Source organism: Carcharhinus amblyrhynchos, chromosome 6 (assembly GCF_965287045.1).
Source record: "Carcharhinus amblyrhynchos chromosome 6, sCarAmb.v2.hapA, whole genome shotgun sequence".
Classification (NCBI taxonomy): domain Eukaryota; kingdom Metazoa; phylum Chordata; class Chondrichthyes; order Carcharhiniformes; family Carcharhinidae; genus Carcharhinus; species Carcharhinus amblyrhynchos.
The window spans coordinates 59,344,748-59,366,352 of NC_137329.1; the positions used below are offsets into that span (position 1 = coordinate 59,344,748).

Genomic DNA, 21,605 nt, shown 5'->3' on the forward strand with positions numbered 1-21,605 from the left:
GAAATGGCAGAAAGTAAGATATAGTTATTAAAGAGAATTGTGCACAAAGCTATAGCAATTTGAGTGTATATTCTACAGCAAGGAAATGAGTATATATTCTTTGTCAAAACTTTATCAAAAATGAATCCAATTCAGCTTTACATTTTGTAGAGTCCCATCATGGAAACGTAATGTAACTCCACCACATTTAGATGACATAATGATTGGACACATCAATGGAAGGAACTTAGGCTGCGGGTAGCAAATCACAAAGTGCTTGATAAGAGTCCAATCAGGGAACTCAATGACCAGCAGCTTTAAAGTCTAAAGCAAAGCAATGAGGCTGGATTGAAGCACAACAGTAAATGCCTTGCTGGCTCCCTATGGCTGATTTCATAGGTGACACAGTGGTTAGCACTACTGTCTCACAGCACGAGGGACCCAGGTTTAATTCCGACCTCGGGTCACTGCCAGTGTGGAGTTTGCACATTTTCCCCAAGTCTGCATTAGTTTCCTTCGGATGCTCCAGTTTCCTCGTACAGTCAAATGATGTGCAGGTTAGGTGGATTGGTCATGCTAAATTGCCCCTTAGTGTCGAAAGGTGCACAGGTTAGCCATGGTAATGCATGGGATAACGGGGATAGGGTGGAGGGGAAGGCCTGGGTGGGATTCTCTTTTGGAGAGTCAGTGCAGACGTGATGGGTTGAATTGCCTCTTTGTGCACTATAAGGATTATATGGTTCTAATCTGCATGAACATAGCATCCTTATGTAATTAGATCACCCTATAGTTTTTTGAAAAATGGCATAATTTTGGGAAGGATTTCGCAAGTGAGGTGAAAGATGAGTTTTCAAATTTTCAAAGGGGAGTCTCATAACATGAGAACAGAAGCAAAATACTGCAAATGCTAGAAATCTGAAATAAAAACAAAATGCTGGAAATAGTCATGTCAGGCAGCGCCTGTGAGGAGAGAAACAGAGCTAATGTTTCATGTTCTGTTTTTATTTCCGATTAATAACATCCTGTATCTGGGGAGAAGACACTTTTACAAGTAGGACAGTATTTTAACATTACAAAAAGAAAACACCACACCTCCAATGACTTTGCAGATTGTTAACAGGTAAAATGTTCCTGCTCTTAAAAAAATCTATATCTTGTTGCCATGGTGATGCTTGTTTTAAGTTGACTGCCCTTTAAGACAACAAAATCTAATTGGTTTATTAAAGAGCCTGAGATCAATGTTCTGGGACCGCCTTAGTGTAATGAACAGGCTGGAAGCAAGACTGGAGAGACCTAAACAGACAGAGTATCCATGACAAAGGGTGACCATAGAATATTAAGAACATTGCTGAGTTGAATAACTGAATAATAGTCTTCTGGTTTCATTTTGCACAGTAATACAAAACACCAGTGAACTTTACAGCTCATTAAATTTCCTCTTCAGTTGAAGTCTGACTTTACCATTCCTAAGTCAAAATATTCTGATTATGATCCCTGTGGGCTCCAGAGACCAAATCCAAAGGGAATGATACAAAGGTGATCTGCATTTCAAAAGCCAGGCCTGGTCAACTGAAGCTGATCTGTGCTAGGAAAAATGACCCAACACCCTTTGCAAAAACACTGTTAAAAGGTGGAAATAATGTGACATGTAGGCAGTTAAATTACCTTGCTATACTGAAAAAATCCAGTCTGTCATTTTACTATCTACAAGCAACACAGAAAAGGAGCTCTGCCCAAGCTAACACTTAGATCCAACTATATTCTTTCTACTGGAACATGTGCACCATTGCCTATAATACTGATTCATCTCTGTGGGCCTATTTCATTGTTGAAGTCAATTCTACTGGAAAAGTGAATTATCCAGCATCAGTTTTCAGTCTGCTGACCTCTGTGAAGGAAAACCTCATTGGACTTTGATTTTGGATTCGGGACACGTGAAACAATAATTCTTTTCTCTGTGGTCTTTGTCCTGTAAAACATTCTTTCTCAATCCCTCTTTTACTACATGAGTGCACATGCCGCTGTGCTCCCTCCTCCTGCGTTTTGAGTGTGTATAAATAAACTAACCCTTTGAGTTTATCCGACCTCAAGTTTGTTACGGAATTAATAGAAAATTGGACCACACCAGAACTGAGCGATTAGAAAACACACCTCTGCCATAAAGGAGAAGCAAATCTTTGTAAATAACCTCTGTTTGTGGACCTGAGGTGAGAGGAGAAATCATAACTTTTTAAATTAACTTCCTCTTATTCGTAACAATAGATTAACTTGTTGTAGAATTGACCAGCACCATCTTTTGTAACAAATTAAATAAAAGCTTGTTGAAAGAAAATATATGAATGTGCTTGAAAGCTGAATTACTGAAGTGTTGGCTTTAATTGTAGTCAGTGATGAACAGAAGAGAGTTTAGGTTGGCATGAGGAGGCCCATGATTTTGGTTTGATTTATTATTGTCACATGTATTAGTATATAGTGAAAAATATTGTTTCTTGCACACTATACTTCATAAAGGAGGAAAGGAGAGAGTGCAGAATGTCGTGTTACAGTCATAGCTAGGGTATAGACAAAGATCGACTTAATGCAAGGTCAGTCTATTCAAAAGTTTGATGGCAGCAGGGCAATTCTGAATGCACGCTGGCTGAGATGACCACACATACAGGAGTTATATTAAGTTGATCTTTCTCTACACCCTAGCTACGGCTATAACACTACATTCCACACCCTCTCCTTTTCTTCTCCCCATGTACTGTATGAACTGAATGCTTTGTCTGCATAGTGCGCAAGAAATAATACTTTTTATTGTATACTAATACACGTGACAATAATAAATCAAATTTTAAAAGTTTGTCCTATTGTCCACATTAATGACAATAATCCTGCACCTGAGAGACAAATGGCAACACTGCCACCCATTTTTGTCACCTTCATGAAGAGTGGGTTGAGAGGAAGCAAAGTGGGAGTGGAAGCATGAACTCAAGGGCATTGAAGGGATCGCCTCAAGAGGAATCAAGTGGCAAACCGACACCAAATATATATCGCCAACAACTTGTTGGGTGCCAACCACAACCAAATCCATGGCACTGTGCAACAAGCGGGTGCCAAAGGAAGAAGAATGAAGTGCAGTATTAAAAGAGGATTCCATCGTCAGGGATATAGGCAGATCCATCAGTAATCACAATCCAGGGTCCCAAATGGTGTACTTTTCTCAGGGAACAAGGTATGGGGTAAAATGGAATAGCTGTTAAGGATTGTAGAGGGAAGGAGAACAGGCAGAATGCTCATATTGAGATATACATGGACTTCCATAAAAGGAGTTTTGCTAATTAGGAGATAAATTGAAAAGGAGCACTTCCAGGTTAATCTCAGGATTTCTCCCAGATGCTAGAAATATAGGAACGGGAAGACAATGAAGTTAGATGCACAGCTGGGGATCTGGTATATGAGGTATGGTTTCAGACACTCTGCTGGAGCAGGAACATTCTGGTACATCATGGAAGACTTTCAGCTTACAAGGATGGGACCCAATGTTGGCAGAGTATCTGGTGTAATGTGAGATTTCATACTAATGTGCTAGATGAAAAGGAGAAAAAAGTGATGAGAAAGGATAACTGGGAGTTAAAACCACACTAAGATAAGACAGAAAACATCAAAAGAAGGATGGACTAAAATGAGTAAAACTGCCAACCAAACAGAGACATTTGAGGTATGTGTGTATAACATAAAAGGTAGGGAGCTATTTGAGAAATGGAACCACAACATTGGTACGTTTGATATAAAAGTTAATTGCTGGCTTCCTCCACTAATTAAGGTATTTGGCTAGGGAACAATCAATGATCAAGTTATTTGGCAGGGGAACAGTCAGTTAAAACATTATTTGACTAGGCAACAGTCAGGGTACAGGTATGAGATTAAAAGGGAAGAAATCAAAACAAACTGAATTGAACAATTAGGAAGAAATATATAATGCAAATATAATATAATATAATATAATGCAAAATATATTGTTACAACAGAAAAATCAAAATTAAAATTGATTTAAAGAAAGAGGCACACAAGAAATTGAGTCTAATTTAATAGATGGAATCAAAGCTGCAGGAATCAAATGCAGAGAAGCAAAAGCAAGCTTAGAAAAGGCTGCAAAATAAAAATTGGCATGTAAAACTGGTCAAAGGATTTTATAAATGTGCAAAATAAAAGCGTCAGACTGATTAGAGAAGAGAAAAGAAATCTCATGGAGGATAAATGAATGGTAGAGATAGTAAATGATCACTTTGTCGAAACAGCACTGATCAATCTGGAGTTGGTGAGAAATGTAAAAGGCACCAAGGCTCGAGAGCACATAGTCTAGACTGCTGAGAGAAATGAGGAAAGAAATAGCAAAGGGAGATTCTGACCACAATCTTACAAACATTCTTCAATATGGAAGTTGTGCCTGATGACTGGAGAATTGCCAGCACAAATTTGACTTCATTTGGAAGCAGATCGGTAATCTTATTTGCACACCACAGGATGGATGGTGTGGGAAGTGGGAAGTGGGAAGTGGGAAATGTCATCTTGGCGGAACAAGGAGAGCTGTGGAAGTTTGATTAAACATTTAACATGCACTCAATCTGACTCAGGATTATAGATGTATTATTAAAGACCATCATCCAGGATTAATATCTTTCCCTTTGATGAATTTAAATTTCATCTTTCTAAAAAAAACTCAAACAAATAAATGCATGAATAATACCTCATGTAAAATTATATTATTCTTGCTGCATTGCCTATTCTGGCACAATAAATAAAAATCATATGGATTTTTCTTCCTAAATAACTTCACGTTTTGGTAATTTGTTATTCTGCAGTATTTTCCTGGTTGAACAGGTTAGTGAGAGATGGACTTCAAATATAATGCCAACTTTGGGCTGTCACTGGTTCCAATGGAGATGGGTCTCTATGTTTCTCCACTTAACAGTGTCCTATAGCATCCTAGGTACTTAGCTGGTATCTACATATCAGAAGTGTTCATTTGCACTACAGATTAAGCATTGCTGTTAAACTTGGGTAAACTTGAGAAATTGAGCACTGAAGCAGGTCCCAAATGTTTTCTGGTACCAGGTCATGTCTGACTCTGGACTTGAGTTGAATTTCCACTTCGCATTGATACTAGTGTTATAGTGTAAACATGCCCTTAGAGTAACGGGCATCACAGGTGTGAATGCAAATCCTGCCACTCATTGGGCAGGATTTTCTGGTTGTTCTCACCGGCAGATTCTTCCAGTTCAGCTGACATGGGAACAGTGGGTGCAAATAAGGAGAAATCTGGTTGCCAGTGATGGGGCCGGATTGATCACTGACCAATGATGGAATGCTTCTGCTGCCGCAGAACACTCTGCCATGGTAGTGGGGAGTGAGGAGAAATCCCGCCCAGTCACTCTGCAGCATGCAGCAAAGCTTTAGAGAAGAGACCTCATACCTTGAGCAGCTTTGTTATCAGACACCCATTACCACACCAAAAGTCAGTGTTTCTTACAATAAAAGCAACAATCGTGCTAAGCTGAAACTCTTTATTCAGAGTGCTAAAATTCTTCTTCAATTGTATTTAAATTCACAAAACACTGGATAATCTCTCTTAGAAATTTTTCATAGAAACCCTACAGTGCAGAAGGAGGCCATTCAGCCCATCAAGTCTGCACTGACTGCAGTCCCGCCCAGGCCCTACCCCCGTATCCCTACATATTTACCTGCAAATCCCTCTAACAGGCAATTTTTAGCATGGCCTATCAACCTAACCCGCACATCTTCGGACAGTGGGAGGAAACCGGAGTGCCCGGAGGAAACCCACACAGACACAAGGAGAATGTGCAAACTCCATACAGACAGTGACCCAAGCCGGGAGTTGAACCCAGATCCCTGGAGCTGTGAAGCAGCAGTGCTAACCACTGTGCTACCATGCAGCCCACGGTAGCACAGTGGTTTGGGCAGCACGGTAACCCAGTGGTTAGCATTGCTGCTCCACAGCTCCAGGGACCTGGGTTTGATTCCCAGTTTGGGTCACTGTCTGTGTGGAGTTTGCACATTCTCCCTGTGTCTGCGTGAGTTTTCTCTGGGTGCTCCGGTTTCCTCCCACAGTCCAAAGATGTGTGGGTTAGGTTGATTGGCCATGCTAAACTGCCCCTTAGTGTCCTGGGATGCATAGTTTAGAGGGATTAGCGGGGAAATATGAAGGGATACGGGGATAGGGCCTAGGTGGGATTGCTGTCGGTGCAGACTTGATGGGCCGGATGTTCTCTTTCTGCACTGTAGCTCTTCTTCTATCATTGTGATTTGAGTAGAAATATTAAGATTAATTCCATCTAGACCAACATGTTAGCATTTATAGTGGTGAAAGGTTTAAATAAAATGCTGATTTTTGTTGCTGTATTCCCATCTCTTGTCCTACCTTGACCAATGTTGAAATTTCCTCTATTCCTTTTGTAGCAGCATCTCGCACGATTGGTGTCATAAGACCATGATCCGTAGCAACTGCCACCGCAATGTCGATGGAGCCAAGCTGATGAGGGCCCTCGCTGCTCCAGATGGAGTTCACATCTGGCATTTGCTTCAAATGATTTTTATCAAGAGAAAAGGGAGGGTGTATAAGGAAGGTGTCAGGCAGTTTGGGGGTGAATGGTGGAGGGAAAAAAATAGCTGTCAGAGAAAGAACTGTAGCAGGCAGAACAAAATTCTTGTGATATACAGAGGGGCAATTTACCATCAAATTATAATGCAGACTGTAGAATCATGACTGTAGAATAATGTTCTAAATCTTTTCTGGTTAACCTTGCATCTGTGATGTTATTCTTGACCCCTTAATGTCTGCCAACAGTCTACTTCTATTTACCCCGTTCCAAGCTCAAGAATTGGGCATTACCAGTGTACCAGGGGCAGTGCCAAGGGGGAGGGGGCTATGACAGGGAGTGTCATGCAGAGGTGGAGCATGAATGGGGTCACATTAGGAAGCCCATGGAGAGGACCCCAATTTCCCGATGCTGGGGACCCATGTCAGGGATAAGATGGAGGAACACGCTGCTGATGAAGGAGGACCACAATGTCTATGGGGGAAGGTAGGGGGTCACCCAGTGCACTGAGAGATGGGTGTGCTTTTGTGAAGCCCGAGTGCTCTGAAGCCGGGCTTCCTGGTGTATTTAGGCCACTCGCCTCCCAGTGCTGGCATGCAACTCACCACTCTCCCAGCAAGTGATTTAAGTGTGGAATGATTGCGGTGCGGAGTGCGCCCAAGAGACCAGCGTAAATTGCTCCCTTATTTTCACTGTTATGACACTTAGAATTTTTGGAGAAAAATTCTACCTCATACCTATGCCATCATCTACCATCTGACAATCATCATCTCTCTTGGGTTCTTTAGATAGTTTTTGGTATATTTCACACATCCTTTGTTTTTTTTAATCCCACTCATACTCTTAGTTTCTCATATTCTCCTTCAGTTTTTTTTATCCTTATTATTATAACCTTCATAGGCCCCCATTCACTTATTGGTTTGTAACCACTCATTAACAATGGGATGCTAAAACCACTGATAGTTTTTTTAAAGTGGTACCCTATTTATTCTTCATTTATAATTACTTTGCTAACAACTTCCACTGTTGTCCTGAGTATGAATGTGTCCTTCCATCTCACCTCAGCTAACTTGCTTCATCCTTCTGAAATCTGCCTGAATCCAATTTGTTCTTTTAGTCTTTCTGCATGTACAGTTCTGAGTTACCTTAACCCTCATCATACTTTGATCACCATCATTCATTTTATCTATCTGACCTATTGCATTCCTTGTTATCAGAACAAATTATGCCTATATATTACTGCTTGAAGAAAGAGTCTTATACACAATTTAGGAATCCCATTCTCTTTTCTCCTTCTTTTTCTCATCTTTTTTCTCATTCTGATTCATTTTTCGAATCCCAGTGTAGATTTCTTCCACCATTTCCTTCCCATGATTGATAGGATTGTAACATAGCCCTACTAATATAACATGCCATTTTATTTTAATCATTAAGTTCCAACTATACTGGCTTTCTCTCTACAAATTCTTATTGACACCTCTACCAACTTATTCTCACTTTAACCAACATTTCACAATTTTCTTCGTAGGTAGTCTGTTGGGATGGTTCTTCCACTCTGGTTCAGTAGGTTCTATGATGGCCAATGATAAGCTGAACGTGTGATCTGTAGACTCTGTTACATGAAGGGCAGATGGTGCTGGACAGATTTGATAGATGAGTTGTTTGGAGGTTTTGAGTCTCCAACACCTCAACTATGCCTCTGCATGTTCTTGGCGAAGCCTCCTGATGAATTTCAGTGCCTTTCATTTTGGACGGTCACAAGCCAAGCTCACCAACGAGTTGGTGGGTATGTTTGATCTTTTCTGAGGGGGTTGGGGGGGGTGAGACGATGGAACGAACAGCACCAACTGTTGCACAGGGCTTTTTTCAATCTTTTGGCTTTTGATTGTCTGTTACTAGCACTGCTGCCTCACAGCACCAGGGACCAAGGTTCGATTCTGGCCTTGGATGACTGTGTGGAGTTTGCACGCTCTTCCCAGTGCGTGTGGGTTTCCTCTGGGTACCCCAGTTTCCTCCCACAGTCCAAAGATAAGCAAATTCGCTATGCTAAATTGCCCTTTAGTGTCCCAAGATGTATAGGTTAGGGGGGTTAGCAGGGTAAATGCGTGGGGTCACAGGGATGGGAGTGCACCTGGTAAAGATGCTCTGTAGGAGAGTCGGTGTCCTTCTGCACTGTAGGGAGTTTATGATTCCTTGAGTATCCATCCCAAATTTGACTTCCCTCAGAAATTTGACACCATCCTCTGCCTACTCCATGATATACAAGCTGTGATTCTCACTAATGATATCACCACAAACTCTTTTTCAGTAAAGGCCTGGGGTTAAACAAGGCTGTGCCATTTCATCAACCATCTTCTCCATTTCCTTGCTGCAATACTGCTCCTCACCTCCAGCAAATAACCCACAGGCATGGACACAATCTACAGAACAGACTGAAAACTGTTCAAACTATGCTGTGTTCAATCCAAAACAAAACCACTCCAAGCTCAGTCATTGAGCTTCAATGTGCAGTTGATGTTTGTATCTGTGTTCACTTAAAACTGAGCTCTAAGTCATTGTCGATTCCTTCTCTGAAGCAGGTGTCCAAATGGGCCTTTCACTAAATACTTGGAAAACTAGGGTCCTCATCCCATTAGCTTCTACAGGTAAACATCTTTCCCCCTCCCCACCAATTAACATCAATCACAAAATCCTAGAAAATTCAGATCGTTTTCTGTATCTTGGGAGTTGCCTCTTGATGATTCAACATTACTTCCAACATGCTTGCTCAGGCTTCAGCCAACTAGGAGGAGAGTATTTCAGGACCAGGATCCTAAACTTGAGATTAAAGTATCACTTGTATACCCATTGCTCCTCAGTATACATATCTCACAACAAATCAACAACTGATAGTTAAATCTTCCACATTTTGCTGAAATGACACATTATCTCTTGCAGTGCTGACATTTTGGTTGACTTCAACATTTATGTTACACTCTGTTAATAGGAGCTAGTTTCATTAGCATCTCCCTCCCAGCTTGCACTGAAATCACACACTTGCAAATTCCCATTTTGGAAACACTGCGTTCGTTAGCTTGTTCTGTTCTCATCTCATGGCAGTAGCCAGCTCTTACAAGACATAAATTACAATATGCCCCTCCATAATAAATTATTTAATTTTTTGAACGTGTTCTATTAATACCATCTTTGAATGGTGGCAGTTACACAAAGAGGTTCATTATTAAGATCCCTAATAATATGATTTTTGATTTAATTTTAAATTAGGCTAGCATTTTACTTTTCTTCACTCATCCATATTTACAAGTAATAGGTTTTCAGCTTAAAATAACACTTGCACATTTTATGTATGGGCCTATTTACAAGAAAAATTGACATGTCATGCTGTTCTGCAAAATCTAACCTATACACAACCATCTGCATACTTTGGGGAACCAGGATATTTAGTCACTCATGAATTATTTTAATAGCTCATTAGTGCAACTTTCCTCAGGGCACAGCTATAGCTTGTACTTGGTCTTCTGAACCCATGCAACCTTATTTGCTTTAAGGGCTGTCAGTGATTGAAAAGGACTAAAGAAATTCTTGATGAAACATTCACAATCATGATACTTGCAGTTTAAAGATAGACTCCTGGTTACAGTTCAATTACAGAGGCTACGTGTTGTCCAACCAGTTGTTTCAGGCATTGGCCAAAGGAAAGAATAGAGTGGTCAACTTTGAGGGTCAGGCCCTTTATAGAAGTCCTGAACTTCCGATATCTCTGTTCTCTCCATGGATGCTGACTGTCCTGCTGTGTTTCAAGCATTGTCTATCCCTGTTTCTGTCAGGTTTGAGGGTGAAGTAGGGATTTGAAACTGGTCTCATATAGTGGCAACATCTTAACTGCATATCTCTCATTTCTAGCAGAACAGGGTTAAAGATGTCAGCTCGTGTACATATACATACAGGCATTGTGCCGGTTCTATCAGCTCTGTATTAATCAACTCATGTTTCTGGACTTGGGGGCATCAGTTTACTTAGTCAGGGCCACGGTGCATCTCTGAATGACATTACTGTTCGCAATGTCAAGTGAATCGCTTGCACTGTACCATTCCTCTTTCAGATTCCACTTACTTTCAATGTGACAGCAGCTGCCTTGATAATGAAATCATTCACTGAGATCTTGACATCATCTAGAAAAAACATGCAATAAAAAGCAATGAGATGTAGAGACCTAACTGTGAAAGAAATGCAGTTTTTCATTTGCTCATTGTTTTTAAAAAAAGGGCAGTGAAATGCTAATGTTATTTGGACATTCCTGCACAGACCCCTCCTCTGTTGCTGTGAATAGTGCCCTAGCAGATGTGGTACATAGATGTGTTTAGCTTTCTGAGGATTAAAGACATTTACTGTGCTAAAGTTTCTATACAATTCACTGAGTTAGACATCGTGAACTAGTACTCACCAAAAAGACGGCAACTATAACATTTTCAAACTTTGTTCAAATTGTACAATATTTTTCAAAAAATATTTATGAGAAAAATAATGTTTGCCGAGGTTTCAAAACCAGCAAAAAAAACTTCCACAGTTCAGATGGGCCTCTGGACAGGATAAAATGAAAAATAACTTTTTTAACGCAAGCTGCTGATTTACATATTTATATCATCGGTTTGATCCATAGTGGGAGCCTGTCCTCTGTGGTTAATTGCAGTCCATGAGGTCCTTTAGTTCATCCACCAGTTGAGTTTTCTCTCCAGCTTCTCTCTATCTTCTGATTTTCTCCCTTTGCTGCCCCCTCACTGGGTCCATTCTCCCTCACTGGGGTCCATTCTGGCTTTATAGGAGTGAGTTTCATTCTTTGTTCATCTCTGGGATGCCTCTTTCAATAAGATCGGAAAGGATCCATCCAGAACAACAATCCCTTGTTTGTCAGCCATATTGAATACTTTCCCTGCTTCTAGTGCTCAATGAATTTACCCAGCAGCAGCCAGGATGGCCACATGTTTGATCCCTGTCTGTACTGAGCTATCGCGACTCAGCCAGTGCAATTTTAGAGCACAGTATGGGTTCAGGAGTGGAAACACCAATGAAAGTTGTTTCCTTTGGACTTCAATCCAATTAGAAAATAAAAGTACATAGAAAATCCACATGAAAGCACAAGATGGTAATTCGACCCAAATCAGGCCCTGTCAGATTTACCATCCATACTCTTTGTATGCACTTATCTGCCCATTCTTGCCTCAATTACATTAGTAGGAATGACTGAGAAAGTGGGGGGAGAGAGGAAATGAAACAACTAATAGTAACGATTTGGTACCATAGAAGAGCATCAGGTAGCTGCAGCACACTTGAATCTGCTGAATTGTTAAAACAGCATCTTTAATGTACTGTAATAAAATTCCTAAGACACTCAGGAGAGGAGAAAAGGACAACTAAAAATAAGAATGGAGATAGTAGAGAGACAACTGATATAGCTTAAGAGAGCTAGCAAGGCAGAAAGGATTTGGACTGAACTAGGGCAGAGACAACTGATAGTTCTGCCATGAATGATAGAGTTCAGACACACAGGAGGACTGAATGGCACTAGCTGGATTGAAAAGCTGAAAGAGGTGGTGGACGAGGGGCAAAATCCTGGAACTCATTCTGTAACAGCACATGGGTGTACCTACATGAGAGGGATTGCAGAGATTCAAGGAGGCAGCTCAGCACCAACTTCTCAAGGGCAATTAGGGATGGATAATAAATGCTGGCCCAGCATTTATACCCACATCCTGTAAATGAATATAAAAAACATTGGGTGATCGCTGAAGAGAGATTTCTTAATGAAGAAAATGACTGCAAACTTGATGTGTTGGAGGATAGGGAACCTAAAGAGGTTGGCAAAACTTGATGTGGTGGTTGAGTTGGATGCATTGTGGGATGGGGTCAGTAGAGTTTAGACAAGTTCAAGTTTAGGCAGAGTGGTAACTGTAGGAGGCTTGCAGGATAAGCTGTGTCTGGAGATAAGACCATAGTGAGTATTTTGTCACTGGCGAACCTGCCTTAAGGACAGTTACTGAATTCTGTGGAAGTGGTAACGAGCCGAGTGATAGATTGTATTTGGAGCTCAGCTCAGAGTTAAACATAATATGAGGGCAATGCAGAGTCTCGTTCAAACAAAGTGATTATCCAGGTAGAAAATTGAAAGCCAGGGATAAGGCAAGCATTTGTCTTCGTGGATGTGCACTGAGGAGCAATTCCTGGTCATAAGTGAAACAGAGCCATTTACTCATTAATTTGCATCGATGCCAAGTCTATACTACAGGATTCAGTATTGATCCATTAATGACAACTCTGCTAAGAATAGACCATGGCAAGTTTCCAGGCTCAGGAAATTCAAAAAGGATAAGAAATGAACAGGACCAAACAACATGAAATGATTCTGCTCCCCAGGTGTCAAGATGATCTGTTTGTCAAGGTTTAGGACTGGATGTAATCCAGGGAATTGCAACTTGGGCACAGCTGGGCAATAGTGCAGAAATGTTGGCAGTGAGCAAACAGATAGCTTTGCCTGCTCACTGTTAGGTTGAAGAAAATTTCCCTTATTAAAGTTTAAATTTTATTTATTAGTCACAAGTAAGGCTTATATTAACACTAATGAAGTTATCGTGAAATCTTTATGTCATCCATGGCTTGATATCAGAATTCAATCCGATGGCTGAGTTGTGGCAGTGTGGTTTGGTGGAAGTAGAGGTGTGTGTTGTCAGCATTCATGTGGAAGCTGATGTCAAACCTGCAGACATTGTTACTGAAGGCTAACATGTAAAGGAGATATAGAAGTAAGACAAAGGATAGACATTGAATGCAGTCAGAGTGACTGCACAGTGGCAGGAAAAGATCCAAGGAGGGATAAGCAACTAAGAGAAAAAATTGCATTTATCTAATACCTTTGCAACCCCAGGATGCCCTAAAGCACCTCATTTCTAATAAGATACTTTTGAAACCTCATCTCTGTTGTAGTGCTAGCAACATCGCAGCCATTTTATGCAGAGCAAGACCTCCATTGGCAGCAATGAGACCAATATTTTTTGTGATGCTGGATGAGCTATAAATGGTTGGCTAGGTTACCAGAGCTCCCTTACTCCTCTTTGAAAGAGTGCCGTGAGATCTTCTACAGCTACCTGTCAGGATTAAAATCTCATCCGAAAGACCACACCTTGATAGCACAGTACTCCTTCAGTGAGCGTCCAGTGAACACTATGATCACTGGAATAAGACCCAACTTTTAAGAAAGAGAACAGTCACTGAGCAAAGAGAGATAAGTTGTATAAGAACAATAATTTTAAATGTCAGCTAAAACAAGTAAAAAGCAGCCTTTGCCAGTGGCAGCTGATTTTGATGCTTTAACTAATTCACTGCATTTTGCTTTCAAACTGATGTGACTGTGGTCTTTTGATTAAACATAACATGATTAATAGCAGCTAAGATTCTGTGAAGAACTGGAATTTGATCAGTTCTTTCATGTGTGTCTTTTATTTTAAAATACTTGTCTGAACAAAGAAAGAAAGCAGTTCTATTAGGAAAGTCCCTCACTTACTGCACTAAGGAGCTCAAACCAGGCAACAAATTGGAAAAGTTGGATAATACATTGATCTTTTATCTAACACAATCCAGTTCTGTTTGCTCTGTGCCTGAAATTAATCTTAGATGCTACTGAAAAACACTTCCTAGGTGCTTCAGCAGATCATTTTACCTGCTGCTCAATTTCCTTTTCAACTGATTTAACTACAGCAAAGTGTAAAACAGGCTGTCAATTTGCTATCATGATGAATATTTGCATTTTCCTTACAAGTTGAAAACAGATTTTGACTTGTAACAACAAAGTAAGAGCAAAACACTACGGGTGCTGGAGATCAGAAACAAAAACAGAAAATGCTGGAAAAGCTCAGCAGGTCTGGCAGCATTTGTGGAGAGAGAAACAGTGTTAACACTTTGAGTCCAATATGACTTCATCAGAACTGAATTGAGGCAGCTCCACAGATACTGACAGACTTGCTGAGCTTTTCCAGCACTATCTGTTTCTATTTCAACTGGACCCCAAGCCACGTGCTATGCGCTGGGCACCGTGCCACATGCTGTGGCATGCACTGGACACACAATCACACTCTGCAGTGTGCATTGGACACAGTGTCATTCACTGTCAGTGGTACTGGTTTGCTCAGGCTGCTATATGCTTGTTCAAAGTTCACATGGATGATTATCTGTCCTAACATTCTACAGAAGTATTTTAAAATGGCCTCGTGAACTCTGAATTTGAACAGTTGGTTGTCTGTTTCTAAATGAAATCCTTCAATAATACACATTCAAATATTACATAGCTAACAGTCTTTTTATTATTGGGTAGTGAATGGCAATCAAACCTACTGCCTGAGCTGTTTATTAAGTCTATGCTCAACACAAAATAGTTTTCACTTTACAGCTATTGATTAAAGAGGAAACGCTTAAAATGTTATACAACAGAAAAGTCTTTTGATTTCCACACAAGCAGCCAAATCAGTGCTGAAAACTCTCTCTGTTCCACTCTTGTCTGAGCAGTGTTATACATGAGCAGACAGCTCCAGAAATAAAATCAGTAAGGACTAGACTAAGCAATGTGGTTCAGCAAGGATTATACTGGATGAAGGCACTCTGTGAAGAGGTGAAAAAGAAGGGACTTCAGAGAACATTACCTAGGAGCCACGAGCAAATGATTATTTTCTAGCTCAACCTGAATGCTGGGTTTGACATTAATCCTCTTATCTCCAGCTGCATACTTTCACCCCATCTCCAGCTTAAGTTAGCTGGCAGGACCTTCAGTTGACTCCAAGTTTGGGGAAAAGATGGGCAGATCCAGTATTAACCCACTGGATCTTAAATGCTGTGGCCATATTAGAATACATCACACTTTGGACTCAGTTTCATCATTAGAGATTTTTCTGTGCTGGTTAGAAAGGCACCTCTATGGAGAGCCATGATTAAAGTCATTGAATACCTCTTGGCAACTGGTTATATATCCATGCTAGAAGAGGTTAAACAGCAACTTACCTGTTCCCTCAATGGAGATTAGTACATGCAATAAGACTGAAATGGAGGTGGGTGGCCAGGTTTTTGGCAGGCTGGGATAGGGTGGGGAATTGGGGAATGATAGCCTGGGGCTTTGCTTGATGCAGTATTTCACTTGCTGGGAATAACATCAAAATGAAATTTCAATTAAGAAGGTCTCAATTACCTTGGAAATGTGTGTAAAACACACACACATGCACAGGCATTTTTAATTATCTACCTGGAAAGCAATTTAATTGCATTTGATTAAATATTAATTGGTTGTTTACATGGTCCCTGTGAAGAATACAGCATCAAAATGAGAGAGAGAAATATGTAACATTGTCAACCTCATTCCCACATCCTTTCCATACACAAATCACTCATTTCCCCTCTGCAATGTTGCTTGCCTCGGTTCTACCCAACTCACTATGCCACTCACTACACCACTGAGACCCTTATACTTCTATTACATTTATACTCAATATATACACTCAATGCTTTACCCAATATAAATACTAACTCCTTCAAAATCAGCTGACTCTATCCTGTCCAATGCAAAAGTACAACTTACCCATCATCCCAGTTGCCCCTAACTGATATTGGTTGCCCGCTCTTCAAATCCTAAAGTTAAAAATCACTGTCTTTTTCTTGAAAGCCAGCCCCCAAATAACCTCCTCCAAACTCTTTTGTTCCTCTGACTTTGCTTTTATGTGTTTCCCCATTTTATTACCTATTCATAAAGGGATATAATTTACTCATCATTTTCTGATAGGTATGAGCTCAAAATTTTGCCACAATCTTTATATGTCTTTTTTACATGCTCCCAAGCGCCACTGTATCGTTATAGTATGGTGACACGAAATGTACACGATACTCTGAGTGTGGTCTAACCAAGGGTTTTTGTAAGTTCAGCATACCTCTCTGCTCTTCAATTCTATCCCTTTGGAAACAAAGTGAAGTGCTTGTTTTGCTTTTTGCCTGGCCTGTTAACCTGCATCACTATTTAGATATAAAAATATCATTGTTTTCCATGAGACAATATTATTTTGAAGACTATTGGCAATTACAGAGTGTATCTCTTATTACATCTAGCATGCAGTTCAATTCAAGTTGGATTATTAATAATCCTTACATGAGTACAGAAGTATAGTCAAGGTATAGGCAAAGTCTGTTATTGAGAGAGAAAACAAAATACTCAAAACTGCAATAGTTACAATAAGCAAAACTTAACAAAATTGAAAGTATACCATTTAATTTTACAAAGTGTGGTTACTCCAGGATCACTGACGTGCACGAATGTGGTATCACATCACAGACTGGACACATGACTTGTTATTATACAGATGGTGTTTGTCTGATGTATAATTATCCCTTTAGTGGGACTTGATACTACTTTCTTTCAATTTTTATTGATTTCCTTATAGTCCTATTAAGCTCCCTTGGATCTCTCTCTTATGAGTATGCTATATAAATTCAGGTTGTTGACCAATTATGCAATGTTCAATATTAGAACAGGGTCCAAAATTACTGGTGAGTACAATGAAAAAAAACATGAACACACAAAAAAAGTAAAGATTATTCATCAGCAGAAAGATTAATTTGGCTTTGTGATTCCTCTCAATGCTTGTAAAAGAACATTAAACAAAGCAGCTTAGCTGGAGTCTATGAGAAGCCAATGACTCCAGTATTAAATCCTATTAGAATACTTGAACTAGCACAACATTAGCAATTCTTTGAAATTGAGATTGTGGCTCAGTCCATAAGATGTATCTGAGAGGGGAGGTCCATGGCCAGACACAACCTTTATTATCCATGAATACACATTGTTGCAGTCTCACGCTATGGTCCTTTGCAACCTGTATTTTATCGCATTGTGTGTAGAGGGTTGGTAACATATAAAAACGGTCTTGTACAGGTACTGCTGAAGTCCCAGCACAGGTACTCAGCAAATGGCCAACAGCGACAGACCTGAATTTGGCAAGCAAGACAGGACTATATGACAAAAGGAGCCTGATTAATGTCTCAATTAGAGATTCTGAAAATGTTTAATTGGATCTACATGGGAAAATATTTTGCTTTTTTTTCCCTTTCCTTGAGAGGACCGGGGAGAAAGGAGGCAAGGATTGGAAAAGTTTAAATTTGCTTATTTGATATGCCTGAAGCTCTGTGACAGCTGTGGCCCTGAGCAAATCTGAGCTGCCAGCAGTTTCAGACAGAAAGTCTCTGTGAGGCAAGTCACTTTGGTTTCCCTCCCACATTCTGGTGACGGGATGGGGAAGGAAGATCATTCAAACTGACTTAGCTCCCAAAAAATTGCAATATCTGAACTTAGGTGAAATATTAGACAGGCACCATTATAAAGGTGCCATAACATTTTGTAAACTAGTCTTCAGTGAGCATCTGACATGCCATTGGGTTTCTGTTATATGATACACAGTGACAGAATCATTATTTTGCTTTTAGATTTGGCAAGATTATAATAATAACTTTGATAATGACAAAAGGAGTCAGATTTAAATAGAAATAAAGGATCCCTTTTTCCAGATAAAAACAGCATTCTTGCAACTGGCTTGGGCCCAGATTCATAAGCCACTTCCCCACAGATTTAAAACTAAGAATTTCAGTGTACAAGGTCACTAAACCTATAACATGGGCCTTTATCCTCTCTATATCAACATGCATTGTCAAACTTGCCAGAAATATGCGAGTTAGTTCAGCTGAAAGAGGTTTACTTGTGCTTTGTAAAGGTGGGGAAGGGAAAGGAAATCTTGATTCTCCAGAGAACTACATAAGTTGGTTTCTCACAAATTGAAGTAATTTGAGTTGAACAAGTGGGGGAAAAAAGCTAAAACATCACATGTGGTTGATAGAATTTGCATTCTCTTTACTAGCTTGTTGTGAAGCTAATGCCTTTTCTGATTGCCTTTGATTTAATCCCTTTGGTAAAGGGTTACTTATTGTACGGAGCATTGTACCTGCAAAACTAATAGGAGTTTCTAAAAGTTGCCAGTTGAAAAGAAAAGGGGCAGTAAACCTTTGTGCAGTCAAAACAAAGAGCACAGTAGAAACGGATTGCTTTGACCTGAAGAAGACATTCAGCACTCACTGAGCTAGGAATTGACTGAGCTAGTAAATGGGATTCAGTGAAAACACTGTCTCCCAACTCAGGGTCCAAGCCAATGGGAATATTCCACAATATCAGCATGCCTTTGACTGTAACAACATTGGAGGTGAGAGACGTGATATCGTTCTGTGATAGCTGAGTGATAGTGCAAATATTCCCCCATACTATAAATAGAAAGCACACCGTGTGGAACAGCGACATACATTCTGCACTTCTCAATTCATTGAGTACCTGATTCATGAGTGGCATAAATGCAATTATGAGAATCACAAAAAGCTGAGATACATTGACGTCTTGCAACTTCTGCTGACTTGTTTTCTGCTGATGGTTCAATAAGCTTAAAATGTTTTGGCACAGCCAATTTATCGTGCAGTGAGTAGCTACATCTCTTCGTAAACCACCTGAACTTTGAGCTTTTGATGCAGATCCACATCTAATTGTTTGACGTGAAATATTAGTCTGGCAAGTCAGTCGCTACCACTTATTGATTAGCGTTGCATAATAAAATGAGCCGACAGGAATTTTACATAATTTAAGACCCAGGCAACTGTTTCAAATGGAATTACTGCTTAAAATGTGAAAACGTTAAGAGATTCTTCATTCTATGGAATATAACGAGAATGATGTGGAGATGCCGGCGTTGGACTGGGTTAAACACAGTAAGAAGTCTCACAACATCAGGTTAAAGTCCAACCAATTTATTTGATAGTAAACCCACAAGCTTTCGGGGTTTGCCCCTTTGTCAGGTGAGTGGAGAGTTCTAGTCTCAGACAGAGCATATAACAGCACACACAGTTTACAGGATACTGATTAGAATGCGAGTCTTTACAGCTAACTTGCTATTCAAGTCTTAAAGATTCAGACAATGTGAGTGGAAAGAGCATTAGGCATAGGTTAGAGATGTGTATTGTCTCCAGACAGTACGGTAAGTGAGGTTTTGCAAACCCAGGCAAGTCATGGGGGTTACAGATAGTGCACATGAACCCAAGATCCCGGTTGAGACCGTCCTCACGTGCGCGAAACTTGGCTATCAGTCTCTGCTCAGTGACTCTGCGCTGTCGTGTGTCGTGAAGGCCGCCTTGGAGAATGCTTACCTAAAGATCAGAGGCTGAATGCCCATGACTGCTGAAGTGTTCGCCAACAAGAAGGGAACAGTCTTGCCTGGTGATTGTCGAGCGATGTTCATTCATCGGTTCATGTCGCACTATCTGTAACCCTCGTGACTTGCCTCGGTTTGCAAAACCTCACTTACTGTACTGTCTGGAGACAATACACATCTCTTTAACCTATGCCTAATGCTCTTTCCACTCACATTATCTGCATCTTTAAGACTTGAATAGCAGGTTAGCTGTAAAGGCTCGCATTCCAATCAGTATTCTGTAAACTGTGTGTGCTGTTATATGCTCTGTCCAAAACCAGAAATCTCCATTCACCTGACGAAGGGGCAAACCCTGAAAGCTTGTGGGTTTAGTATCAAATAAATTGGTTGGACTTTAACCTGATGTCTGAAACTTCTTACTGTATATAACGAGAATAACAGGGAGCACAGTGATATAAGAACGGACAATCTCTAAACATGCATCATTTGGTATGATCTGTTCCTGGCTGCCCCTTTTCTACACCTTTGAACAAAATGTACAATATGTATTTACAACATTTTTGTTGGCGGTTGAAATGACAGATAATTTGACTGAAGGATTAAATGGAATGAGCAAGGGAGGACATTAATCATACCCATCAGTTGAAGCCAACATATACCGTATTGGGCATTGTCAACTTACACCCATTGGAAATGGAATAGAACATCCAAACTTAGAGCAAAGAGAAGCTACTTTCACTTAGCGTCTTTGATATGTTCAAACCCAAGTCACACAATTGAAATTTACAGCGCTTTGACGTATTGCAAAGAACAAAGAACAGGGAAAGCCTCTCTCCCTGCCAAAATATCCTCTGCTCAAATTTTAAGAAGCTGGCTCTTCCCAGTAAATTTGTACAATTATAAATATGGGGCCAAATACTTTGCATCATTGTGCTTGCAGTTATTCCGATTACGCTGCATAGATAAGAACACTCTTATCATTTTAACAGAATCTTTAAACAGTAAGTTTTCCTGGGTCTTAAGTGACATCACATTCCCGACATGACACAGTGGAACAGCCAATTTATTGCATGTGGCTCACATAGAGATGAATGGATAAGGAGTAGTGACAAACGACGAAACTGAACTCTATCCCATCAAATGAATCTACACCAAAAGTTCAGGTGCTTTACATGGTTACTGTACACCAGACATGTAGCTACTGTCTGCAAGATAAATTGGTTGTGCCAAAAAAGTTTAGCAGCACAGTGGTTAGCATTGCTGCCTCACGATGCCAGGGACCCACATTCAATTCTGGCCTTGGATGACAGTGTGGAATTTGTATGCTCACCCCGTGTCTGCATGGGTTTCCACTATGTGTTCTGGTTTCCTCCCGTAGTCCAAAGATGTGCAGGTTAGGTGAACTGGCCATGCTAAATTGCCCCTTAGTGTCACAAGATATGTAGGTTAGATGGATTAGCCATGGCATATGGGGATAAGGCAGGAGCAGGCCTGGATAAGATACTTTGCTGGAGCGTCGGCGCAGACTCGATGGGCAAAATAATCACCTTCTGCATTTTATGATTCTCTTACAAGTTGTTGTCAAAATAGAAAGAGAGGCTATGGTGCTCACTGCATAAACGGCACAGAAACTTTAAGCAGGGGCAAGTTCTCCATTTAATGATTACACGAAAGTTGCTGTCAGAATTGTGTAGCACTGCAAAGGCTTGTGAAGGTAGCACTTTGCTGTCTACTTCACCACCAATGTGTATAGTATGGT

General features: G+C 40.3%; 1 protein-coding gene across 2 annotated transcripts in view; it reads right to left on the bottom strand.

The window, feature by feature from the left end:
* Nucleotides 1-21,605, bottom strand: part of pdhx (pyruvate dehydrogenase complex component X) — a 234,416-nt gene that overhangs the window by 49,298 nt on the left and 163,513 nt on the right. For both annotated transcript variants that reach the window (XM_080190532.1, XM_080190534.1), the window contains exons 8-9: nucleotides 10,695-10,753; nucleotides 6,404-6,562 (exon numbers count right to left, since the gene is read on the bottom strand). In XM_080190532.1, the coding sequence (XP_080046658.1) occupies nucleotides 6,404-6,562; nucleotides 10,695-10,753 (218 nt within the window). The remainder of the gene's footprint in view (nucleotides 1-6,403; nucleotides 6,563-10,694; nucleotides 10,754-21,605) is intronic.